The sequence below is a fragment of the Haliotis rufescens genome, unplaced genomic scaffold, assembly GCF_023055435.1.
Source record: "Haliotis rufescens isolate VD_foot unplaced genomic scaffold, xgHalRufe1.0.p SCAF_4, whole genome shotgun sequence".
Taxonomy (NCBI): Eukaryota; Metazoa; Mollusca; class Gastropoda; order Lepetellida; family Haliotidae; genus Haliotis; species Haliotis rufescens.
The window spans coordinates 62,486,750-62,514,032 of record NW_025964112.1 but is presented as its reverse complement, the minus strand read 5'-3'; the positions used below and the strand labels follow the sequence as shown (position 1 = coordinate 62,514,032).

Sequence of the window (27,283 nt, the reverse complement as noted above, 5' to 3'; positions counted from 1 at the left end):
AGTCGATTTGCAAACACATCCATTAATCATGGAAATCCCTACATAACCAGATCAACCTAATCTAGGTCATGGCTGGATAATGGGGCTGTGTATAACAACAGACTTATTCAGTTTGCGTCTGACATTTTGTGTGTATAGGTAAAACAGCCTCTCACGAACACTGTCCTCCAAACATCAACATTAGCGACTTCCACGCTACATCCTTACGACTACGTGTACGTGTGTGATAAACACCTGGAGGAGTACATATATACGTATGTAGGTAGCGTGACTTCCTGACACCGGCGAGGTCTACGTTCAAAGTTTAATGGTTTGGGACAAATATTGGTTCAGTAGCCTTCGATCTTACCTAAACAATGATACACCATACATCTTTCAAGGGTCTATGTCTCAAGAGCTGGGCCCATTTGCACAAAGCGATCGTAGACTTACAATAGTCTTAGCGCTGATATTGTTTGACAACACTGCCCGATTCAGTCAGTATGTGTACGTGCGTGCGAGAGAAAGAGAGAGAGAGAGAGAGAGAGAGAGAGACAGAGAGAGAGAGAGAGAGAGAGACAGAGAGAGAGAGACCCGAGCACGGGTATGGTGCTGACAGGCCCAGATACGTAATCGGGGCGAACTGGGATTCGAAACAACAATCTGTCTATCCATCATCCATTCGTCCATCATGCATCAATCCATCCATCCATTCAGATACTGGGGATCATACCTCTGCTTTTACCATCATATCGAGTATGGTACTATAGTAAAAGTATAGCATACATGAATATTTCTGATTTGATTCACATACCACACCTCTATTCCAATAGCTTATATTAAATTGGTCAGATATTAGCAAATATATTTGGGCTAGTAAAGATATAAGACATATTTATATGCTTGTACATTGCAGACCATCTTACTTGAAAAGATTCTTTCGCCACTCGAAATCGTGTTCATAAAAAATATGATATTCGGAATTATGATCAATACAATCACTTGTTAAAACCATTGTAGACTTGTCATATATTCGATATATTACGAACGATTCAGACAAAATGACAAGGAACACATATGACCATATGTTTCAAAGCACAACATTAGTTGTTGGCAAAATGAAATTAAAACGTATTTGTGAAAGGTGGAACTTTTAAAGCTCAACACCGCTACCAACTTCGTAAGTTACACTGTTTTGGAAAGATGGAAAACTCTCCATCGGGTCTCACTAACCACTTGAGCACATGTCCTTTAAATTTCATAATCTGGAAAGCTAAATCTACGAAGGCGTTAGTTTCGTTTTTCTGGTCTCGTCCTATGAAATGATGAAGTGTACGACGTACGACAGTTTTTGAGAGAGAGAGAGAGAGAGAGAGAGAGACGGGGGGGGGGGGGGGGGGGGCAGATCTACATCCGCCTTTGCTGTTCTACTACTGCAAAGTACATTCGAATTGCATCCTTACATTTGATGTGTAACAAATTTTCTCATATCTAAGTGTCAATTTAAGATATCTCGTTCTACTGTCTAAATAAGCCTACCCTTGTCAAGAAAACAGTATATTTTAATATCTCGATATCGGCTGACAATTCAAGTAATTCTAAACGAAACATTTCGCAATGTATTGCTGTAATCTTGCTATGGCGCGAATCTATATAAGACATAATGTACGGTCAATTGGCCGTTTTCATTATAACAGCTTCTATTTTTCGTAAAGGTTTGATATCAATGAGAAATCGCATACTGCAACAAAGGCAATCAAAACGGATTGATATAAAATTCGACTATTTATACATTCGTCACCACTCGCATATTTCCGTAACATGCATTCGGCTTGTTCCGGAATAACACGAGTTGGTCACGAATGATTCGGCTTGTCCCGGAATGGGACGAGTTGTCACGAATGTCTATTTGTAATGTCGTGTCAGAATAAACGGCATCGCGCTTGTGGTTGTAGAAATGACACAACTATCTGTTTTTGTCTGCCGCTATCTGAATGCCCCTGCAAACAATTTCAACAATACTGGTATAACTCATAACTCTTTTAAAAAAAACAACAAACTCTTAATTTTGTGAAAGCTTGGATGACATGGACGCAGGTATAGTTTATTGCTGTAGCGAGCCAACAGGTTCTCGACGGTTTGCAGTATGTGCATATGATGATGACATAGTTTATAATATTCATAATACGTTATTTTGTTAATGAAGGATAATTTGAAATTTCCCTGAAGGTCTTATTTTCTGCATAGAAGTCCGAGTTTTATATAAGGGAAAAGCCTATATCATTGACGATACTGTCCATTAATATTCATTACGATTTTATTTCAGAACTTTTCTTTAAAAAACCGGAGTTCAAGTGGTTGTTGATCCAAGTGTGTACAGAGCTTAAAAAATATAAATATCATGAACATATTCATTAAAAATCAAGATAAGCCTTATCTGATTACTATTACTATCATGTGTTTCTGAACGGTTCATCTACCGTCATATATAACACATCAGTTATTACAGAACGTGTGCGAAGAAGAAACATATTTATTTTAAATACATTATTTTGACTAATGACAACTACAGACAGATGGCAGATAGACGGTTTTTATCCAGTATTTGAAGGTCACCCGCCCAAAATATAAAGATAAATTTAAAGTGATTGAAGCGAACATAAAACATTTGATATCATGCGATATAAAATTTAAAAAAATTAAGTTTAAGCTTTAAAAGTATATATTCACACACTTTAGGACATACACTTGTTCTGAAATTTCGTTTCTGTTATATACATGAGAGGTAATTTATTTATTACCAATACTGCAATTGCATTTATATATCAAAGCATATAAGCACAGAGAATGTATGTCGTAAAAACTAATATTCTCGTTTCTGACAGAAGGTAGTTAATTGCCGAAAAAGGACACCGTAATTTCAGCTTTCCAAACAATGAAATATGAACTTGAAAGTTAATGCAAACTCAGGCTTTTAAGGTTTCTATTTCCTAAAAAAATATTTTTCGTAGAGGGAATTAAGTTAGAAGCGACGTGGAACTTTCGAACTTTCTGATCAGTTAGGTATAAATGCTAACTATAACAGTTTTTTTTCTACTTACAAACAAAATGAATTCAATTATAATTTATAGTTCAAGTTTTAGCGGCCACTAACATAGCCATAGATTTCAGAGTGGCCTCCCTTAGAAAGATGTCTGCGCCCATAACAGTATCATCTGAGTTCTATTCCATATAGAATATCAGTTATTACTACAAATAATACAGCACCTTAGATAATCGCATCTAGATGTCAGAAGTAATAGAAAATGCTTTAGAACAGTCACCGAAAACTAAACGAACTCTAACAAGAACAGGAGCGGTGATACTCGGTATTTCTGGTGCATGTTTTGTCGGCATTTATGCCGTAGCGGCACCATTTCTCACACCGGCATTACGAAAGGTGTGTTTACCTTTTGTCCCAGCAACTACAGACCAAGTCAAGAATGTTTTTACGGTTTTGAAAGGACGATCTGGCACACTAATTGATATAGGCAGCGGCGACGGAAGAATAGTAAGTAGGGTCAGTCAAGAGTGTTTATGTAAACGTTCGATTGAGTGAGTGGGTTTGGTTCATGCCGGTTTGATATCACGGCATGTCGAGAATAGCGTAGGTTGTTAATGTTACCCACTCTGATGAAACGTCGCGCTGACTGACAAACCGGGACAATATAATGACGAGTTTAGGATTCGTAGCCATGTTACACTAGGCCAACGTTCAACACATCATGGCCCGTCTTAGGGACGCAAGTCCGAGCAGTAAATTGCGGTAGATTAGACCACTGTGCCGCCCATGACTTTATCTCAGAACATAAAATGGGATGACATATGCTTGGTGACTCATACAGTGCGAGTTGCACTTTACTGGATTCTGACTTACCATTGCTTACTGATTCTGAAGCTTGTCTAATCGGTTGACAGCATGTAATGAGGTTCAAGTGACCATAATAGGGTTGTCTGCTAACTCAAGTCAAATTAAGTTGTGTATTTAGCCATGAGATGATAAAACATCATGTTGTCACACGGTCATCATTCCTTGTGAATATTTACTGTTAAAACCGTTTTCTTATCCTTCGAGTTGATTATGCATATAGTATGTTGGTATATATTTTATATTATTGCCTCCTGACATTGTGGTGTATGTGGTCTTCAGGTGATCGAAGCAGCTAAGCAAGGTTTCAATGCTTATGGAGTTGAGCTCAACTACAACCGTTTTCTTATCCTTTGAGTTGATTATGCATATAGTGTGTTGGTATATATTCTATATTATTGCCTCCTGACATTGTGGTGTATGTTGTCTTCAGGTGATCGAAGCAGCTAAGCAAGGTTTCAATGCTTATGGAGTTGAGCTCAACTACTGGCTGGTTCTGTATTCCCGATGGACAGCCTGGAGGCATGGCGTCAGTGGCACAGCACACTTCTTCAGGAAGGACCTCTGGAAGGTAGCCTGACTAAACAGAACTAACACAGTTAACTCTTGTTCACAAAAAAACTCTATTAAATTGAGGTTTTTCATTTTAGACGAAGTAACTTTATGGTCCCAACTGAAGCATTATTGGCCCTTTAGCAGTGTTTTGTTGAAAACTCCTCTTGTCTGAAAAACAAGATTTCTAGCTTTTGGATGTGCAATGCAATGTTACACCTAATCTAAAATTCTCCATTAATATCTCAGGGGTGTTATACATATCAACATATATTTGTAATAAATAATGAATTCTAAGAAAACAACTTAATGGAATAGGTTAAGTCAGCAGTTGTAAACTTTGTAAATAAAAAGGTGTTTGACATTCGGCATGTTACAGAAAGGTTACCTGTTAATATTCATTTAGTATTAATATAGTCAATATTTTTATGAACACAGCTTTGTTTTTCAGACTGATCTGTCCAAGTACAACAACGTGGTTGTGTTTGGTGTGGAGAAGATGGTAAGAATGCATATCATTACTTGCGAAATATGTTGACATTTTGTTCCATTGCTAGTGACAAGGCAGCCAACTCGCTATTGAACAGTACTTTGGAGGCCCAGTGTTAGAAAATGTCCCAAGCATTCTACTGATTAAGTGTTTGTTTGTTGTTTAATGCCACACTCAGCAATATGACGGCGGTCTGTAAATAATCAAGTCTGGACGGACTATCCAGTGATTGACGTCATGAGCATCGATCCATGCAATTGGGATACGATGATGTGCATCAACCAAGTCAGCAAGCCTGACCACCTGATCCCGTTAGCCGCCTCTTACGACAAGCATCGTAATCTTTTACGGCAAGCATGGGTTGCTGAAGACCTGTTCTACCCCGGATCTTCATGGGTCCATTTTAAAAAAGCCTTACATTTTCATTCGATCCACTGCATACCTGTTTGTATAAAATCATTCACAATGTGTTCCCATATCGTCACTTTTTATAAAATCAGTTTGGTGATATGCTTTACCGCTGATTTGAAACCAGTGAATAATAACAAACATAACTGGGGCCTATTTGTAAACTGTTTGACCACAGCAATTTTCTAGACTTGCAGTCATGTATTTAACATGTGTAAATGTTGCTCAAACATGACAAATGTGTTTTACGATCCTAATGAACAAAAGCTTTATTCTTATTGGATGGTCAGGTTTAAACATTAACAAGAGAATTGCTGTATTTCCTACTAGATGCCCCCTCTAGAGGCGAAGCTAAAGACGGATCTGTGCAAAGATGGACATATCGTAGCGTGTCGGTTTCCATTCCACACATGGGAGGCAAGTAGAACACAGGGCACAGGTGTGGATACAGTGTGGATGTACAAGCACTAGGACCTGTCCGACCACACATACAGCATCTACGAGGGGTGTGGATACAGTGTGGATGTACTAGCACTAGGACCTGTCCGACCACACGTACAGCATCTACTAGGGGTGTGGATACAGTGTGGATGCACAATCACTAGGACCTGTCTGACTACACATACAGCATCTACGAGGGGTGTGGATACAGTGTGGATGTACAAGCACTAGGACCTGTCCGACTACACGTACAGCATCTACGAGGGGTGTGGATACAGTGTGGATGTACTAGCACTAGGACCTGTCTGACCACACGTACAGCATCTACGAGGGTAGTGGATACAGTGTGGATGTACAAGCACTAGGACCTGTCTGACTACACGTACAGCATCTACGAGGGGTGTGGATACAGTGTGGATGTACTAGCACTAGGACCTGTCTGACTACACATACAGCATCTACGAGGGGTGTGGATACAGTGTGGATACAGTGTGGATGTACTAGCACTAGGACCTGTCTGACTACACATACAGCATCTACGAGGGGTGTGGATACAGTGTGTATGTACAAGCACTTGGACCTGTCTGACCACACGTACAGCATCTACGAGGGGTGTGGATGCAGTGTGGATGCACAATCACTAGGACCTGTCTGACTACACGTACAGCATCTACGAGGGGTGTGGATACAGTGTGGATGTACTAGCACTAGGACCTGTCCGACTACACGTACAGCATCTACAAGGGGTGTGGATGCAGTGTGGATGTACAATCACTAGGACCTGTCCGACTACACGTACAGCATCTACGAGGGGTGTGGATGCACAATCACTAGGACCTGTCTGACTACACGTACAGCATCTACAAGGGGTGTGATGCAGTGTGGACGTACAATCACTAGGACCTGTCCGACTACACGTACAGCATCTACGAGGGGTGTGGATGCAGTGTGGATGCACAATCACTAGGACCTGTCTGACTACACGTACAGCATCTACGAGGGGTGTGGATGCAGTGTGGATGCACAATCACTAGGACCTGTCTGACTACACGTACAGCATCTACGAGGGGTGTGGATGCAGTGTGGATGTACAAGCACTAAGATCTCTCTGACCACTCTACTAATGGCGGCCCGATACACCTACCTCATGATACAATACGTATCCTGATACTTTATTTGTGCTGGTTATCTGTTCCATGGGACTAGCTGAAAATATGTCATTGCTATCTACAAGTTTGGATTTATTTTTAACTGTACTATGAAATCAGATTCAGACGATTGTTTTCTTCACGGGAAAACTATACTACTCAACATCTGTTAGGGATAAAAAATGTGTGTTCCTCGGCAAATGTTGATTATTATACTTATTATATCTTCAGTGAATTTGTGATGAATTAATAAATCGGTCAGTCATGATCAGGGCTTGATTTAGGTACATGTATATAAAACATGCACTAGAGCAACCATTATTGGAAAACATGACCTAATTTTATTGTCAACATGCACTAAGTGCATGTAAAAACAATTGTGTCTGCATTATTATTTTTCCACACGACGATCTTGGAACACATTCAATACCTCTAAGGTATATCTGTCGTACTACATCAATAGTCTGTGTTGTGTGAAATTTTCCATGCTTTCATGGGTTTGACATGAAACTGTGGGTGCTTCCATTTATGTTTTACAGCAACTCCTCATAAATTTATGTGACACTGGCAGCAGACAAGCCTATGTTTCAACTTTGATAAATGAATGGGACCAGGGTGCAATCTGGTTTTGTCAGGTGCATCTAGGTTTTTCATGTCAACATGCACCTGGTGCAAGTAAAATCCAGTTCCTTAAGTCAAGCCTTGACGACACTCCAAGATAAACATTGTGTTCAAGAGTGATGTTCCTGTGTCTGGTGACTTCCACACTGCTGTGCGTGGACACCTGACAAAGGAGATCTTGTGAATTGTTAGCCTTTTGGTTTGTCATAGAAATGACAAATGAAAATAGCCATGATAGCAATAATCTTTCTTTCGTATGCCAAGAGAATGTAAATAAATACATCTTCATACACTTCTCGTCTTATCATGTTTAACATTATAATGTGCCTTGCTCCTATGTGCACCCCTTGACCAATCTATCAAAATCTAGATATTTTTAAGAGCAACTAGTCCCAAATAAGCTGTGGCTTGAACCAATGACTACCCATGATTAAACAGTGTGCTATATCTCCGTTCTATTATGATATATTCCCAAGACCAATTTGCAACCAGTACTCTGTTCGAGTCCAGTTCGAATGACAACACCAAACAGTCTTCCAGTCACATCACCTTGATCTTCATGATTGAAACACGTGGCCATATCGCCAGTACCCGGCTTGTGTTGCGTACCGTCACAAATACACCTGGAAATGTGTGTAGTCTTCCCTCCCCATGTCTCAGTACTGTAAATCTTGAAATAAATGTCTCCAAATCAATGCGACTGCTGGCCCCTAGCCAAGAATGCAACTCAATATGAATGCGCCCCCATCCCCAGTAGAATTACTGGTATATACATAGAGAATATGGCTTCTGTGAGGTTTACAGTAAAAACATTGAATTTTTTGTCAGCTAAAACAGTTGTAACATTCTTCTGTTGATTAAATTCCGAGAGGACTCACTTGTATGATGCCACAATATTGAATGCAAATTTGTGATAGATATACTGACAAGGAGAGAAAAAAGATGCTACTAGTATTTTGGTCTTCAGATATTTATCTGGTTATCTCCCCAAACCCCTACAACCCATTTCCCCTACAACCCAGTTCCCCTACAATTAGTTAAAACAACACGCGGCATTTACCTGTCTGGCATTATGAACTCACCTAAAGGAGAGATTAAGGTCTGGAGTAGAGGTAGTAGAAATGAAAGGGGTAGAGCTATAGGGGATTAGGGGACTTAAAGGAAAGTTTAAAAAAAAAAGAATTAATGTAAGTGTGATGAAAGATGCCTGTATGATGAGAAGACAATTTTTAGAAATTACAAAAATAACAACAGGAAGAAACAATTATTACGCTGAGAAACTGAGATGAGACGATTTACAGTTGAGATGAAAAATGAACATTTTGTTATAATGTATTATGAATTTTGAAAAATGAACATTTTATTATAATGTATTATGAATTTTGAAAAATGAACATTTTATTATAATGTATTATGAATTTTGAATAATATCGTAATCGTAATTAAATATTTATCTCAATCTATTCGAGTTTCTTGGGTTGTTCCATTGTATGAAATAGGTAACAGACTAGGGATTAGCAGTGCCATGGACCGTGAACTTTGTTGTCTTAAGCTGTAGGGGAAATGGGATGTAGGGGTTTTGGGAGGTTACCATTTATCTTATACATGTATACCGGGTGCAAATGTATTGGAGATGCAATACACTGGACGATTCTCTACTGGATAATGAAGTAACAAACATCTATATACAAATATTTTATTTTTATTGAAATCAAGTACATGTATGGATAACAGTCTGTATACTTATGCCTGTTATTTCAAAGTTGCATAAGCACTGAAGCTCACAACATGCACAATTCTGACATGATATCCACATCAAGAAACAAACATAAAATAATCTCAAGAACATAGAACATTGCAACAAATACTGTAACACATTGGAATACTGTAACACATTGGCAGCAACATGTGATTATTCCTGTCACAGAGGTGAATTGACAAAATGTTTCGTCATGATCTCAAATCTTTAAAACAACAACATTTGATTCTATATGCTCATATGAATCCTGTCAAATGACTTTGGTAACTAACAGAACAAGCATGAAATACTCACATGCCAGTGGAGGACCCTAGCACAAGGCATCCCCGGAACACCACCATGGGTGCTGAATTAAATTGAACAAGCATGAAATACTCATATCCCCCACCAATATTACATGTCCGGTTGTATGCAATGCATTAGCTCCTGTGAACTATGTTCACTGTGCCTTTTAGTAATGGCCTAATTGCTGCACTAAAAAGGTTATTGCTGGTGTTGTTTTGCCATCTGCAGATTATGATAGAATATGTAACTGTATTTGTAATGAGTAAGGATGAGACATATGGACGAACAACTTCTTTATTACAATTAGGAGCGATGGTTTCATTGTAGGTTGTAACACCGTTATCAAGCAAGTGAAGTACAGAGTATGGTTGACAAGAATATATAGTGTTTATACAGTTGAGTAGGTTTAAGATCAGTTACACTGTTGTATTTGTAATGAGTTGTGTTTCTGCATGAAGTTAGTCAGTGAATGCAACAACTGTGTCCATGACACTTTTGGAGGAACATACACTCAAGCAATCCAGAACTTACCAACAAGAAAAGGAAATGTATTCAATACTGTGAGATGACATTATGTGCCAAGTTTGGTTGCCATTGAAACTCGAAAAACGTTGTTGTTTTTTAAATCCCAAACTATCAAAAGACACCAGTTAACCACTAGACCTATCTATGTGCCAAGTTTGGTGAAGAAATGTGGTAGGGTTTTCAAGATCAGCTCCAGAAACGAGGACTACTGCCATTTTCAGTCTAAATCAAAGTCGTTGCCATGGAAACTCAAAAAATTTTTTTTTAAATCCCAAACTATCAAAAGGCACTAGTTCACCACTAGATCCATCTATGTGCCAAGTTTGATGAAGAAATATGGTACGGTTGTCAAGATCTGCTCCAGAAACGAGGACTACCGCCATTTTCAGTCTAAATCAAAGTCGTTGCCATGGAAACTCAAAATTTAATTTTTCTAAAAGTCCCAAACTATCAAAAGGCACCAGTTCACCACTAGACCTATCTATGTGCTAAGTTTGATGAAGAAATATAGTATGGTTTTCAAGATCTGCTCTGGAAACGAAATGTGACGGACGGACGGACAGCACCCATTCCTATATCCCCCTTCCACTTCGTGGCGGGGGATAATAACATGTAACCTGTAGTCTGCAAAAAGCCAAGCACAGTAACAGCTGTCATAAAATACACCGCTTCATTTAAATCATGACAACTCGGAATGTGAAAACAGACACCATTTCTGCGGAATGAATACACAGAATATATTTTGGATTAACGAGACAGATCTGGACCTCTTGGACAAAACTGGCAGCACCATCTCCCAAAGAAGGACTCACTATCCCAGCCGGATGTTCATGCCGAGTCAGCGCTAATGGTGGAAGAGACGAAGGTTTGTGTGGGCCAGGGTGATGTTGTGGTCATCACAAGCTTGGATGATGGCAGGGTCATTGGTGGACCCGGCGGGAGAGGCAATGTACTCCACGCCACTCTGAAAAAAGGAATTCAGGGCTAGAAATCAACAAGTAGAAACATTGTCAAAATGACGGCTACTATACAAGTTTGTTTGTTGTTTGACGCCACACTCAGCAATATTCAAGCTATATGATGGTGGTTGGTAAATAATCGTCTCTGGACCAGGCAATCCAGTGATTGACATCATGACCATCAATTCACGCTATTGGGATACGATGACATGCATCAACAAAGTCACCGAGTCTGACCACCTGACCACATTATTCACGTTTTATGACAAGCACAGTCGCCTTTTACCCCAAGCATAGGTTGCTGAAGACCTATTCTACCCCGGATCTTCACAGGTGCTACTATTACAAGTCACAATGATACGGACATTCACTACAGTACAAGTCAAACTGATGCAGACATCACTATTACATCAGCTTCATATGATCACCTGGAAAGCTCTGTCAATGTTGTCTCTGAAGGGGAAGAAGGCGTCGGAGCTGAGTGACACGCCCTTCAACTTTGAGACCCACGTTGTCCTGTCCTCCTGTAAACAAGCATCATTGGAACACACATTCAGACACGTGCTGTTGGGCGGGAACCAAACAATGGTTATTCGGAATATTTTTTATGTAATTGCAGAGTGTAAGTGACGTCACGTTACTTCAATACAATTTTACTGGTCAAGACCTGAGCAACTAAAAAAAAGCAGCTATTTGTGATCGATGGTACACTATGGTTCTGCTTAGCAAGTACTTCAATCAACAAAGTCAAGGAAGATCCTGTTTCATGGCGAAAACAAATCGTACAGCTATGGCTCCTAATGTGCAACTGTTACTCACGAGTGATAAAGTGTCAGACTCGATTTAGCAATGTAAAATATGCACCAGTGCAATCTATTTTGAAAAATGCAACCTAATATTAATGTGTACATGCACCAAGTGCATGTAAAAGAAAATCATCAACCCCCACCCCTTGAATAACGGTTACTTGTCCGAGCACAATCAATACCTTTAAACTTGATTTACCATACCACATCACTCACTAACCCCTGTGTATTGTGTAATTCATGACAGTCAGAGAACTGACGTTTTATTTATTCAGACTAGTTAATGCATCTGTGTTCAACTTTGATAAATGAATGGGACCAGGGTGCAACCTGGTTTTGTCTGGTGCAGTTAGGTTTTCGGGTCAACATGCACCTGGTGCAAGTTAAATCAGGTTCCTTAACGTGAGCCCTGAGTGTTAATGTCAATCTCCAGCAAGTCTCACCTCTGTGAGTGGCGCTGGTGGATTCTCCATTAGATTCTCCCATGTTGCCTGGTCCATGTCCTGCAGCGCAATGTCTCACAATGACTGACTATGTCTAACAATGACTGACTGTGTCTCACAATGACTGACTATGTCTCACAATGACTGACTATGTCTAACAATGACTGACTATGTCTAACAATGACTGACTATGTCTAACAATGACAATGTCTCACAATGACTGACTATGTCTAACAATGACAATGTCTAACAATGACAATGTCTCACAATGACTGACTATGTCTAACAATGACAATGTCTAACTTAATGACAGAATGTCTAACAATTCCACAGTTTGTTACAGACTGCAGAGATACCCGAGCTGCATCTGAACTGCATTTCCCTGTCATCACGGTCTTCACACTTTTATAGTAGTGGTGAATTGTTAATGTCTTTTCATATGAGTAATTTGTAACAAGAAATTGGAAATTCTTTCAAGCCTCCAAATGAAAGTTTCTTATTTAATGGGTAGGTAATGTTTTGGTGGTGTAAGACAAAATGTCTACCCTATCTTGAAAGGGAATTAGTTGTTTAACTAAAGAGATATGGCTACTGGTGACATCCCTGTCAAACTGTTCCCAATACAAAGACATTACAGGCAAGACACACCTGACCAACTCGTTCAATACACAGATACTACAGGTGCGACTTACCTGACCCACTGTTCCCAATACGTAGACATCAATGGCATTAGAGATTTCTGCTCGCTTCACGCCCTTCTTGAACTGCATCCCGAGCACCTTGGGATGCTGCCTCAACCACCTGTGTTAACGAGCAAACATAACATTGTCTCAAGACAGCACTAAGCAGTCCGGCCAGGTACCACAGGTCCACTGCGAGGTACATCATCAAGTCGGCCGTCAACTCCCTAGGAGGGGCTTCACAAATTGTACCCACGCGGGGATATGATCCCCGAGTCTTCTGTGTGAACCCATTGTTTCGGTTGGTGGGTACAATGTGTGAAGCCTATGCCTGGTGTCCCTCTGGGCGAGTGAGTAAGGTTTTATGCCGCTTTTAACAATAATCCAGCAATATCATGGCGGGGGACACCAGAAATGGGCTTCACACATTGTACCCATGTTGGGAATTGAACCTGGGTTTTCGGCGTGACAAGCGAACACTTTAACCACCAGGCTACCCGACCGCCCCTGGTGTCCCTCTGCTATAATACGGCTGGAATATTGCTAAAAGCAGCATATAATCCTACCCACCAGACAATCCAGTGATTGGTATGATGAGCAATGATCCACTCCATCTTGGTCCGATGACATGCAATCAACCAAGTTACTGATCCTTAAGTCATCTCTTACGACCAGCTCAGGTTGACAGAAACCTACTCTAACCCATATCCCAAAGGGGGGCACGGGTGGCCCAGTCGTCTAAGGTGCCGCGATTCGCTGTGCAGAGTTGCATCCCTAGGGCAGGCCAGAAACCTATGATTGTGGGTTCGAATCCCGGTTCGCCCCAATTATGTTTCTAGGTTTTTCAGCACCATACCCATACTTGTGGGTTTCACCGAAGTGGTAAACGTCCGAGACCTGCATCACATCGGGCTTTCCTCCCACATTAAGCTGACACACCGCGATATGACTGTAATACTGTTAAAAGCGGCGTTAAACCCAATTCACTCAATCACTCCATATCCCAAAGGGGTCCAGTGAGTGAGTTTGGTTTTATGCCGCTTTTAGCAATATTCCAGCAATATCACGGCGGGGGACACCAGAAATGGGCTTCACACATTGTACCCATGTTGGGAATCGAACCCGGGTCTTTGGCGTGACGAGCGAATGCTTTAACCACTAGGCTACCCGACCGCCCCCCAAAGGGGTCCATGAGTGTGCTAATAGACTGTGTGTCCACAGACAAGACCCAGTGTTCTAGTTACCAGTTGTTGGCTTTCTCCCCTGCAAGTCTGGTACAATGGATGCGAGACTGCTGGCCGGCGCCGATACCGATCACCTGGAGAACAACCACAATAAACTTCAACAACCTGTCTGGTAGTTCACCTCAACATTCTATTATGATCTAAATGTACAACTCAAAATAAGTTAAACAACACCCGATTCTTTCACATACTAAAGTTAATCTGTCATGTCATGTAATATGAAAAGAATCATGTTGTTCTAAGCTTCTTTTCAGTAGTATAAGCTTTGTCACAACATGACAGATTAACCAATATTTTCATATTACTGTAGTTAATCTGTCTCGCAATGACAGATTAATTATAGCAATATGAAAGAATAAGGTGTTCTTTAACTTCTTTTGAGTAGTATATATTGATTGCTGCATCATCTTAACATAAAAAAGGGTAGAAATAGTTTCAAGCTAGAGTCCTTGTGCCTGAAACAACATATATGGGATTATCCTGTTTATACATAAACATGGCAAGGGTCAGTTTAACACATATCAACAAGGCTTGTAGTTACTGTCCTCCATGTTGTGTAGCAGTGGGGCTCAGGTGAAATGTTGGAATCACATCAACCCTCCAGGAGGGCGTGTCATACGAACGAGACAAACTCATCATGGCCCAGCAGTTCCTGCTAACAACTTCTTCCATCTCACAGACACGCAAGGCAGCTATACTGACAAGTTACTACTTAGCACTGCCTCCAGCCAGTTCGCCAAAAACATGCCTAATTTTATCTAATATGGACTTAAGGAATTTTGCAAGCAACTATTTCAATAACTATTTCAACTTAAAAAATTATGAAAACTCACAGGACAGTTTGGAAACTTCTCTCAGTGGTTTACAATACAGAACAGGCAAATACCTTCAGCCTCTTAATCTAAGCTACAAGCATTTCCAGGTTAATTTTTAGACTGATTAGAAAGTCCTACCTGACCATCTCGGGCATAGCACACAGAGTTAGACTGAGTGTATTTCAGAGCAATGCTGGCCACTATCAGGTCTCGCACAGCCTCCTCCGGCAGCTGAAACATTCAACACAACACTTCAGGCCTGGGCTCACCTTTCAATACAGAGCAAGTGGGTTGGGTTCAATGTCACTTTCAACAATACTTCAAACACGTCATGCTTCTGTTTACTGTGGGAGGATAACCGAGAGTAGCTTTAGTTTGTTTGCTGGATAACTCTGCATCCGTGCTAATCTAGCCATTGGATGATGGCCTCTAATTAATCATTTCATTAATAAATTCATTAATCAAGGAAACCCCATAATCATAACATCCTTGTTCGACTAAGGGACACAACTCGACATCACAAACTGCGGAAACTGTGATGACTGACACCCAAGGCCCCTCCCACAATGGAAGAGTAAGTGATTATTGTTTTAGGCCGCTTTTAGCAATATTCCAGCAATATCACGGTGGGGGACACCAAAATTGGGCTTCACACATTATACCCACATGGGGAATCAAATCTGGGTCTTTGGCATGACGAGCAATTGCTTTAACCACTCGGCTACCCTGCCGCCCCCCTCCGACAATGGATGCTCAACACAAGTCCTGTGTACATGGACACACAACCCTACCTCCTTCCTCTTAGAGGTGATGTTGGAGAAGAGGTTCTTGTCAATAACAGCATCGTTCCTCTTTTGCTGCATCTGGAGCCCAAATAATGTCCTGGTCTCCAGCTCCGGAGGGTTGTACGTCCAGTCAATCTGAAATATATCAACACATCTTGAAGTATGATAGGTGTGAACCACCCTCAATACAGTAACTACGTCGTGTGGTGTAGCAGGTGGGCTCAGGTGAAACGTTGGAATCAGATCAACCCTTCAGGAGGGCGTGTCATACGAACGAGACAAACTCATCATGGCCCAGTTGTTCCTGCTTACAACTGCTTCAAATTATGCCTCACACACACTGCAGGCTGTTGTACTGAATAGTTACTTGTGAGTGAGTGAGTTGGGTTTAATGCCTCTTTTAATAGTATTACAGTTATATCGCGGCGTGTCAGCTTAATGTGGGAAGAAAGCCCGAAGTGATGCAGGTCTCGGACGTTTACCACTTCAGGGAAACCCAAGAGCACAGGTATGGTGCTGACAAACCTAGAAACATAATTGGGGCGAACCGGAATTCGAACCCACAATCATAGGTTTCTGGCCTGCCCAAGGGACGCAATTCTGCACAGCGAATTGCGGCGCCTTAGACGACTGGGCCACCCGTGCCCCGTGAATAGTTACTAGTTACTAGTTAGCACTGCCTCCAGCCAGTTAGCTATAACTATGCCTAATTATCTTAGATGGACTTTACATGACAATCCTCTTTTGTGCTAAAACAATTTTCGTTCATGACATTATGCAACTCACATGCAGCTGTTTGACTTAATTGTCACACTAGCTTCTCATGGTAACAACATAGTTTCATTCCCCTAATCCCTGATTCACTAGTACTATTTTCAGTCATCTTTTACAATAAATTTGTGATTAACGTATCTGGATAATCTGCCACATTTCAATTACCTGCAAAACACAATACTTTCCACCCTTCTTCTTTTTGAGAATCTCCAGTGCTGCAGGTTGATAAGCTGGGGCGATAACTCCATCAGAAACCTGAAATAAATCAAGACAAAGTTATTTTTTTTCAATTTGGGGATTAATTCTTCAAAAATAAAAGTACTTCAGTAATATTGCAGAGTGTCATCCACATTTACCACCCCCCTCATCCACATTTACCACCCCCGTCATCCACATTTACCACCCCCCTCATACACATTTACCACCCCCGTCATCCACATTTACCACCCCCATCATCCACATCTACCACCCCCTCATCAACATTTACCACCCCCCTCATCCACATTTACCACCCCCATCATCCACATTTACCACCCCTTATCCACATCTACCACCCCCGTCATCCACATTTACCACCCCCATCATCCACATCTACCACCCCCATCATCCACATTTACAACCCCCTGTCATCCACATTTACATCCCCTGTCATCAACATTTTCATCCCCGTCATCAACATTTACATCCCCGTCATCAACATTTACAACCCCCATCATCCACATTTACCACCCCGTCATCCACATTTACACCCCCCTGTCATCAACATTTACAACCCCTGTCATCCACATTTACAACCCCTGTCATCCACATTTACAACCCCTGTCATCAACATTTACAACCCCTGTCATCCACATTTACAACCCCTGTCATCAACATTTACACCACTGTCATCCACTTTTACAACCCCTGTCATCCACATTTACAACCCCTGTCATCCACATTTACAACCCCTGTCATCAACATTTACACCACTGTCATCCACATTTACAACCCCTGTCATCCACATTTACAACCCCTGTCATCCACATTTACAACCCCTGTCATCAACATTTACACCACTGTCATCCACTTTTACAACCCCTGTCATCAACATTTACAACCCCTGTCATCCACATTTACAACCCCTGTCATCAACATTTACACCACTGTCATCCACTTTTACAACCCCTGTCATCAACATTTACAACCCCTGTCATCCACATTTACAACCCCTGTCATCCACATTTACAACCCCCTCATCAACATTTACAACCCCTGTCATCCCCATTTACACCACTGTCATCCACATTTACAACCCCTGTCATCCACATTTACAACCCCTGTCATCCACATTTACAACCCCTGTCATCAACATTTACAACCCCTGTCATCCACATTTACACCACTGTCATCCACATTTACAACCCCTGTCATCAACATTTACAACCCCTGTCATCAACATTTACAACCCCTGTCATCAACATTTACAACCCCTGTCATCCACATTTACAACCCCTGTCATCCACATTTACATCTCCGTCATCAACATTTACATCTCCGTCATCAACATTTACAACCCCTGTCATCAACATTTACAACCCCTGTCATCAACATTTACAACCCCTGTCATCAACATTTACATCTCCGTCATCAACATTTACATCTCCGTCATCAACATTTACACCACTGTCATCCACATTTACAACCCCTGTCATCAACATTTACATCTCCGTCATCAACATTTACATCTCCGTCATCAACATTTACAACCCCTGTCATCAACATTTACAACCCCTGTCATCCACATTTACATCTCCGTCATCAACATTTACATCTCCGTCATCAACATTTACACCACTGTCATCCACATTTACATCTCCGTCATCCACATTTACAACCCCTGTCATCCACATTTACACCATCCTCATTCACATTTACTTTAATTTCATTGACAAAACAACATTAATGTTCTTTTCAATAACATCCAAACCTGATGCTTACTTCTCGAGATATAATCTTTGCTGTAGATACGTCACACTCATCAGAGAGGGAAACAAAATCTCCAAAAGATGACATCCTGTCGGCACCTTGGAATGAGACATCTTTATCATTTTATGTTTTTTAATGAAGGCGATGAAATCCTACATGAAGTAGTGTTCTTTGATTGTCTTGTGACTGCATATGTTGTTTCATGTCTCAGTTCATCAAATTAACTTACATCAACACCATAATGTAATATCTTGGTTTCTCAGCTGATGAAAAGCACTTATGGTTACAGATGAACACAATCAGTTTTAAAACTAACTTGAATTGAGTGAGTCAGTTAGTTTGGTTTAATGCCGTTTTGAACAGTATTCCAGTTACATCTCGGCTTGTCAGCTTGATGTAAGAGGAACCCACAACCAAAGCTTTCTGGCACAACTAAGGGACGAACTCTGCACAACCAATTGTGGTACCTTAGATGACTGGACCACCCAGTTCTCACCTGTAGTACCCATCCTTACCCTTTCCAATACAATACGTACCTCTAGCTCTTGCGTATGCTATAGCCAGGGGAGACAACTCTGCCATGTCATCCACCATGCAGAGTCGTGCTTGTTCTGGTGTGAGTGGAGTGGACACAGCCGCACCTACAGACAGACAGCCATGGACACTTCAAGAACGTTAGAATATCACATTGATTTTTAGACTGGTTTCTATATAGGGTTTTTACACCCAGGTTTTGATATATTGTTATATATTGAACAGCAAAAGAAACATTTCATGAAAATAATTCATGAAAGTTTCTCACTGAAAATATCAATGCATTTTGTGGATGTATTCGGTTTCGACATTAGTCTGTATCCAAATTAAATGTTAACTACCATGAAGTGACACAAATATGGATATAATGGGTTTATTATAAAACGCAGCAGTTCAGTATTGTAACATAAATGTGTTCCCAAGCTTAAATAGCTCAATGCCAAGACAACTTTCTTCAACACATCACATGCTATATTCTAGTCTTGAGTTAAAGCGATGACACATATTAAGAAGAACTGACAATCTGGATACTCTCTTCATGTGGAAACTGATCCCTGACTGACTACTTGAGAAATGGAGCCAGGTGATGCCTCGACTTACCTGCCGGACTGACGTGTTTGAAGGACGTGGCAGCAGGGAGATCCAGACCTTGCCTCAGTTCCCGGACCAGCTGCCAGCCATTGAGGGCATCACACAGGTTGATGAAGCCCGGGGCCCCGTTCAGCACTGGAGGACAACACACACTTGTGTTAAACACTCACATGTAGCAACGAAATCTGGATACAACTAAGTCACACCTTTGCAAGAGTGAGTGAGTGGTTTACAAGGCTTTCAGCAATATTTCAGCAATATCATGGTGGGGGATACCAGAAATGGGCTTCACACCCTTTGCAAGACAAAAATGTGTAAAGTTGACTCTCTGGTTGGTGGGTGGGTGGTGGGTTGGATGTTGCATGTAGGGAGACGAGACAAGTGGAATCAGGGTTGACTTCCGGAGGGCTCACTACAATCCTGTGAGTGGCAGCTGGAGCATTGATTAACGGGGGAAGAGTGTGTGGGTGATTGTGTGCAGGGTTGGTTGGGAACTGGGTGTGTTGGGGAAGGGAGTGTGGTGGGAGAGGGTTTCTTTTGAGGGTTCACTACATTATCTGAGAGGCACGTGTGGCAGGGTGAGTTGATCTGAATGGGTTTTTTGTTTCACGTTCGTTTGCTTAACACTGCACTCCAGCTATATTCCAGCCATATGATGGCGACCTGTACATAATCAAGATTGGACAAGACAATACAGTAATTGATATTGATATCAACGATCAAGTCTCGAGACAATAACATATAATCAACCAAGCCACCAAGTCTGTCCACCCGATACATTTGGTATCTTCTTACATCACCAGCATGGGTTGCCGGGGACCTCTTCTGAGGAGTTTAGACGATTTAGGGGTCACATACCTGTGGGAGGTAGCTGTGGCAGGGGGGTGTAGATCTGAGCGGGTTTCTGGTGAGGGGGGTGTAGATCTGAGCGGGTTTCAGGTGAGGGGTCACATACCTGTGAGAGGTAGCTGTGGCAGGGGGGTGTAGATCTGAGCGGGTTTCTGGTGAGGGGGGTGTAGATCTGAGCGGGTTTCAGGTGAGGGGTCACATACCTGTGAGAGGTAGCTGTGGCAGGGGGGTGTAGATCTGAGCGGGTTTCTGGTGAGGGGGGTGTAGATCTGAGCGGGTTTCAGGTGAGGGGTCACAAACCTGTGAGAGGTAGCTGTGGCAGGGGGGTGTACATCTGAGCGGGTTTCTGGTGAGGGGGGTGTAGATCTGAGTGGGTTTCTTGTGAGGGGGGTGTAGATCTGAGCGGGTTTCTGGTGAGGGGGGTGTAGATCTGAGCGGGTTTCAGGTGAGGGGGGTGTAGATCTGAGTGGGTTTCAGGTGAGGGGTCACATACCTGTGAGAGGTAGCTGTGGCAGGGGGGTGTAGATCTGAGCGGGTTTCTGGTGAGGGGGGTGTAGATCTGAGCGGGTTTCAGGTGAGGGGGGTGTAGATCTGAGTGGGTTTCAGGTGAGGGGTCACATACCTGTGAGAGGTAGCTGTGGCAGGGGGGTGTAGATCTGAGCGGGTTTCTGGTGAGGGGGGTGTAGATCTGAGTGGGTTTCAGGTGAGGGGGGTGTAGATCTGAGCGGGTTTCTGGTGAGGGGGGTGTAGATCTGAGCGGGTTTCAGGTGAGGGGGGTGTAGATCTGAGTGGGTTTCAGGTGAGGGGTCACATACCTGTGAGAGGTAGCTGTGGCAGGGGGGTGTAGATCTGAGCGGGTTTCTGGTGAGGGGGGTGTAGATCTGAGCGGGTTTCAGGTGAGGGGGGTGTAGATCTGAGTGGGTTTCAGGTGAGGGGTCACATACCTGTGAGAGGTAGCTGTGGCAGGGGGGTGTAGATCTGAGCGGGTTTCTGGTGAGGGGGGTGTAGATCTGAGCGGGTTTCAGGTGAGGGGGGTGTAGATCTGAGTGGGTTTCAGGTGAGGGGTCACATACCTGTGAGAGGTAGCTGTGGCAGGGGGGTGTAGATCTGAGCGGGTTTCTGGTGAGGGGGGTGTAGATCTGAGTGGGTTTCAGGTGAGGGGGGTGTAGATCTGAGCGGGTTTCTGGTGAGGGGGGTGTAGATCTGAGCGGGTTTCTGGTGAGGGGGGGGGAGATCTGAGCGGGTTTCTGGTGAGGGGGGTGTAGATCTGAGCGGGTTTCTGGTGAGGGGGGTGTAGATCTGAGCGGGTTTCTGGTGAGGGGGGTGTAGATCTGAGCGGGTTTCTGGTGAGGGGGGTGTAGATCTGAGTGGGTTTCAGGTGAGGGGGGTGTAGATCTGAGCGGGTTTCTGGTGAGGGGGGTGTAGATCTGAGCGGGTTTCTGGTGAGGGGGGTGTAGATCTGAGTGGGTTTCAGGTGAGGGGGGTGTAGATCTGAGCGGGTTTCTGGTGAGGGGGGTGTAGATCTGAGCGGGTTTCTGGTGAGGGGGGTGTAGATCTGAGCGAGTTTCTGGTGAGGGGGTGTAGATCTGAGCGGGTTTCTGGTGAGGGGGGTGTAGATCTGAGTGGGTTTCAGGTGAGGGGGGTGAAGATCTGAGCGGGTTTCAGGTGAGGGGGGTGTAGATCTGAGCGGGTTTCTGGTGAGGGGGGTGTAGATCTGAGCGGGTTTCTGGTGAGGGGGGTGTAGATCTGAGCGGGTTTCAGGTGAGGGGCCTCATACCTGTAAGAGGTAGCTGTGGCAGGGGGGTGTAGATCTGAGCGGGTTTCTGGTGAGGGGGGTGTAGATCTGAGCAGGTTTCTGGTGAGGGGGATGTAGATCTGAGTGGGTTTCAGGTGAGGGGCCTCATACCTGTGAGAGGTAGCTGTGGCAGGGGGGTGTAGATCTGAGCGGGTTTCTGGTGAGGATTCATCCCATACCGGAGTGTCAGCTGGGAGCTTTCGCTGCCATACTCCCGTCGGAAGTAGTCGGAGATGGCCGCATCGTACTCAGCTGTGTGGTTGAATGCCTGTAACAAGAGAACTACTATTTGCCATACTTGCTTCACCAAATATTAAAATGGAGTGTATGCACAAACATGATCGTTGAAGAGCAAACAAATAAACAAAAATTAGTCATGGGTCCAAATTGTCAGCAAATATCTTTAGGCAAGGATACCCTAGGTGCTTCAGTGTTAGTGATTGTTCCCAGTATTATGTGTGTCATTCCTAAAATAGCTGTCGACTTGTTTTATCTTTTCTAAACACAATCGCCCATCTGAACAAGTCACAGTAATACAATAAGGTGAGGTGAAATGGGATTTAATATCTCATTCAAGATTATTGCACTTATAAAGCAACGTGCATACACATACGTGCAGGGTAACATGTCTTCTGATTTCTTTTGAATTGACACCGACAGAAGAACTAACAAAATAATATCACTGATGTGTGTCTGTATTGTGTGTGTGTGTGTGTGTGTGTGTGTGTGTGTGTGTGTGTGTGTGTGTGTGTGTGTGTGTGTGCGTGTGCGTGCATGTGTGCGTGTGTGCTAGTGTTTGTGAAGTACCTTATATCGCTGTGTATAAGGCGAGTATTTTGTACCTAGAATTAGGGGGCTTTCAATGGGGGAGGGGGGTCGTCTTATACACAGGGTTGAAAAGTTTTGATAGTTCCTCCCCCCCCCCCAACACAATGACATTACTACAAGCATGAAACACCGGAAATACCATGTCGACAAATTCATACTGAAGTACGCAAATTAATCATAATATTAGTAAAATCTAAATATTTTTTACATTTGTATACTTATCCTGCATTACTCCGTATTGCATTTACTGCTATGTTTGACAGAGAGATGAACTGTGTGAGATCCAGCTGCTGAAGAAAGTTGTCCCAACCAGCCCAGGAGGCAGCGCCCTCTCACAGTCGGCACGTGACCCAGAAGTCATGACGTCACACCAAAAGACATAACTGCTTTAAACATAACATCTGAAACTTCGTGGGGAGGTAGCGTAGCGAAAGGGAGGGCACTTAGACTTCGTAATGCAGGATAAGTATACAAATTTAAAAATATTTAGATTTTACTAAATTTTTTAACTTATCCTGCATTACTCCGTATTGCATCTTTATCAGACGGCATGGCCGGTGGGCATACCTGCAGATGTGAACCATATTAAACCCTCGTCAAGGTCCGATGAATCCGCACCGCATACAAGTGATGACCGGAACATCTACGACCATTCCTGTCTTCAGGAAACAAGAGTCGCTGCAAAAACGAAACGCCCGAATAGGTAACCGAAATACAATGAGGCGTGTAGCCAAAATATATAACTTACCGAAGAGCGAAAGCGAAACGCAGTAGAACCCTCTAATCTGAGGTGATAAACACCAGAGAGTTCGACGAATCGAAGAATCAGCGGCGTCGGCGGCAAAATCTACGACCAATCCCAAGAGCGAATGCGAAACGCAGGAGAGCCCTCTAGGCTGGAGGCAAGGAACACCGGTGAGGTCGACGGGCACCGCTCAGGTACCAGAGGAGCAGCGGCGTTGGCGTCGGCGCCGGTGTCCACATCTACTACCATTCCTGTCGTCAGGAAACGAGAGTTGATGCAAAAAGTAAAACCCGGATAGGTGACAGCAATAGAATGAGTCGGGTAACCCAAAACTAAAACTGACCTAAGAGCGAATGCGGAACGCAAGAGAGCCGTCTCGTCTGGGGTGATAAACACCAGAGAGGTCAACGGGCCCCGCTCAGGGTATCGGAGAATCAGTGGCGTCGGAGATAGATGACCTGTTGGGCTACAACCAGGGACCAAAACTGTGAACGCCGGCGACAACTTTCAAGGCTACATCACGGAAGTAGTGGTTGGTGAAGGCGGTGTCCGATCGCCACGAACAGGCTTCCCTGAACGACGGGATGGAACAGTATACCGTGAAGAACCAGTGTAAATACGATCGCCCTGATCTCATTTTATTTCAGGTAATAGCCTTTGGGGGGAGGGTCCAATCCGGCGGCTCATACGCTTTAAGGATGACCGCCCGGAGCCACAGGGAAAAGTATTCCGGCTGACCAACGACAGCGACGAAGGGGAGACCGGCAGAAAAAGGTGTTTCCTAGACTTGCGGCAGTCTTTAGATCGTAGAATAACCTTCAGTGCCCTTACTGGGCATAATGACGCTCATCCTCATCCTCGGCACCCACACTGGACGAGGGGGGAGGGGACAAGGAATGATCTATCAGGCTGTCCTGGGAGTTGAGTCTTTACGCTGACGTCCCAGTACGGTCCATGATGAACGGCGCCCTGGGTACCGCATTCGAACCGGGCATGGGAGACGTCGAGGGCGTGCTGTACATGGACTCGAGCGGCAGTAGTCAAAACCAGTAGAAACACCCGTCTTCTACTTAAGGTCGTAGAAGGAAGACGAGAGGAGTGGTTCGAAGGGCGTTGAAGACCACATTCAGATCCAACGCAGGCGGTCCGAACTTGGTCTTCAGGTCTTTAAGACTGAACGAGCGCAGCCAGGCCCGTAGGTCGGGAATTTTCGTCTTTCTCCGATCGTCCGGGATGGCCAGAACGGAGTAGATGGCGACCAGGTATGTGGGGGTGGTAAGTCCTTCAACCGACGGGTGCTACACAAGTACAGAAGGAACTGATCCAGGATCTGCGGTGACGCTGTCATCGGATCCTGGTGTTTGTCAGAACAACATGCCTGGAACAAGCATCATTTATCAGCATACAGCCCCCCTGTAGATGGACGGTGGGCTGAAGCAATAGCCTTGGTCGCTCTAGCCGAATAGCCCTTGGCTTTCTGCATGCGTGTCAGGCGTGCAGACGATAACATGCGGGTATGAGGGTGTGGCAACAGACCGTGTGGTTGGACCACACCGGAAGTTCCAGGGGTTGTCTCTGGCTATGTTTCGGAGGTCGATAACCCAACTTCTGGCTGACCAATAAGGCGAGACCAAAGTCAATGGCAGGGGTCGAGTGGCCTGGATCTCTGAAGAACCGTGGGAGGGAGAACCGGAGTCGGAAAAGCGTACGCGCGTAATCCTTCTCAGGAACGATGGAAGGCTTCGACTGCCACAGCGGTCGTATCCGGCACAGGTGGAATGGAAGACGACAGCTGGCCACATTCAAATATGAGGCAAACAGATCTAGGGTTGGGGTGTCGACTGTTTCACATAGTCTGGCCCGAGGCGCCGGAGAGCGTGAGGCGTCGGAGAGCTTGAGGCGCCTGGAACGCCGAAGATGGTGATTCTCGGGGGCGCCGGTCGAGTTTGTAGCGCCGGGAGAGGGGCGAGAACTCTGGGTCCGCAAACACCACACTACGATGACGTCGTCAGTGGACACGATCAACAGGGCGTGACCGAGAATGCACTGTCAGCAAGTGCCGTCCTGGATAAGCATTTATCTCGAGGCTGTTGCTGTGCCAATGGTGTTGATCTCTGGATCACAGGTGGTCACAATGTGGGCTGGCGTGGGCCACTAGCCACTGACAAGGTGGCAGGGGAGGTAGTCAGCAACAGGGGTCTGCGATTGCGTACCGTCGGTACGATTCGGAAAAAGGTGTGATCGCCTGCGAGCCAACCTCAAGTAGACGAAGTAAACCAGCTTCACAATCGACCGCCGGGGCATCGACGTAACCGGGTAGTAGGAAGTCGAGGCAATATGGCCATTGCACGAAGTAATGAGATCGTTTTCATCCCTGAAGCGGCGTATAAGTACTCCCGTTCTTATATCGAGGTGACGATGGAGGACGACAACACGATACGAGGCAGGTATGCAACAGGGGTCAGTGGGACGGCCGAGGGACTTTAAGTATCAAATCGACACTGTGTCCGGTAGTCAAGGCGGAAGATAGGAAGGTGTCGTAGTCGAAAAGATCAAACCGGACGAAGGAAGGCGATCTTTTCCATCCCTTGAACGCCTATAGGCGCTATCGTTCTTATAGCGAAGGGTTGATGAAACAAGGTTCCTCGTGACAGCCGTGTTGGTAGAGGAGGTCTATTGTTTCCAACATCCGTGCATGGATGGACTGCGACAGGCGCCTGGTTGAGTGGTATCACCAAGCGTACAGGTAGACATGGAAACCAATCTGTAGAAATACATGGCACCCCTTGCCATGGTAAGTTGACCTAAATCCGGTCGGAGTTGTTGACAGTCCGAGTACTTGACACGTGACATGTAAATCACTCTGCGCAGTAGCCGAGAAAACCCCCTTGGAGTCGGAACTGAGGTGCAAACTCCACACACAGACAATCCTCAATGAACTGTGTGAGAGACGATCAAGTGGTGTACCCGAGTTTTGCGATAAAACACGGAACCCCATGGGCGTCGTGGAAAACCCGGGGAGCGCCGAGGAAGAGTCTCTCTCAGGAACGCTGGCGCTAGGGTAGGGTAGAACAGCGTTGATGTCTGCGATGTCGACGAAGTAAACTCTTTGTAAGTGGATGTCGTCGTCGAATCTGATACAGACGCTGTTCACATGACGCTCTGTTTCGATGGAAACCCGCAGGTCATCTCTCCGGAATCATAGCGGTTTAAACGACGGGATTATGGATAACGTCTCAGTGGGCAAGTTGAATCAGACCAACTGTCTATTGGTTGAAATGATTCCACCCAGGAAGTAGAACGATAGTCACGATCCCGAAGACCGACGGGAGAGTAGCGACAGGAGCGGCGA

The 27,283-nt window shown here is 44.0% G+C and overlaps 2 protein-coding genes across 4 annotated transcripts in view; one reads left to right on the top strand and one right to left on the bottom strand.

Annotated features, from left to right (window-relative positions):
• Positions 1-3,140: 3,140 nt before the first annotated feature.
• LOC124116775 (ATP synthase subunit C lysine N-methyltransferase-like) lies at positions 3,141-7,838 on the top strand. Of its 2 annotated transcripts, none has more exons than XM_048382426.1 (4): positions 3,141-3,529; positions 4,320-4,457; positions 4,890-4,940; positions 7,465-7,838. In XM_048382426.1, exons 1-4 carry the CDS (start codon positions 3,266-3,268, stop codon positions 7,645-7,647), a joined length of 636 nt encoding a protein of 211 aa, XP_048238383.1. In that variant the 5' UTR covers positions 3,141-3,265; the 3' UTR covers positions 7,648-7,838. The 2 variants fall into 2 exon arrangements, with proteins under 2 accessions (XP_048238383.1, XP_048238384.1); XM_048382427.1 differs by lacking the exon at positions 7,465-7,838 and adding an exon at positions 5,667-7,193 and having other exon boundaries at positions 3,143-3,529.
• A 2,767-nt stretch (positions 7,839-10,605) lies between these two features.
• LOC124116777 (bifunctional purine biosynthesis protein ATIC-like) overlaps positions 10,606-27,283 on the bottom strand; it is a 37,245-nt gene continuing 20,567 nt past the window's right edge. Inside the window, exons 8-19 of one of the 2 annotated variants that reach the window (XM_046478280.2) lie at positions 22,470-22,626; positions 19,724-19,849; positions 19,126-19,230; positions 18,602-18,687; positions 16,787-16,876; positions 15,854-15,982; positions 15,201-15,293; positions 14,248-14,321; positions 13,016-13,124; positions 12,324-12,383; positions 11,503-11,598; positions 10,606-11,079 (exon numbers count right to left, since the gene is read on the bottom strand). In XM_046478280.2, coding sequence (XP_046334236.2) covers positions 10,960-11,079; positions 11,503-11,598; positions 12,324-12,383; positions 13,016-13,124; positions 14,248-14,321; positions 15,201-15,293; positions 15,854-15,982; positions 16,787-16,876; positions 18,602-18,687; positions 19,126-19,230; positions 19,724-19,849; positions 22,470-22,626 — 1,245 coding nt within the window. In that variant the 3' untranslated portion in view covers positions 10,606-10,959. The remainder of the gene's footprint in view (positions 11,080-11,502; positions 11,599-12,323; positions 12,384-13,015; positions 13,125-14,247; positions 14,322-15,200; positions 15,294-15,853; positions 15,983-16,786; positions 16,877-18,601; positions 18,688-19,125; positions 19,231-19,723; positions 19,850-22,469; positions 22,627-27,283) is intronic. The other variant, XM_046478281.2, reaches the window with a different exon arrangement.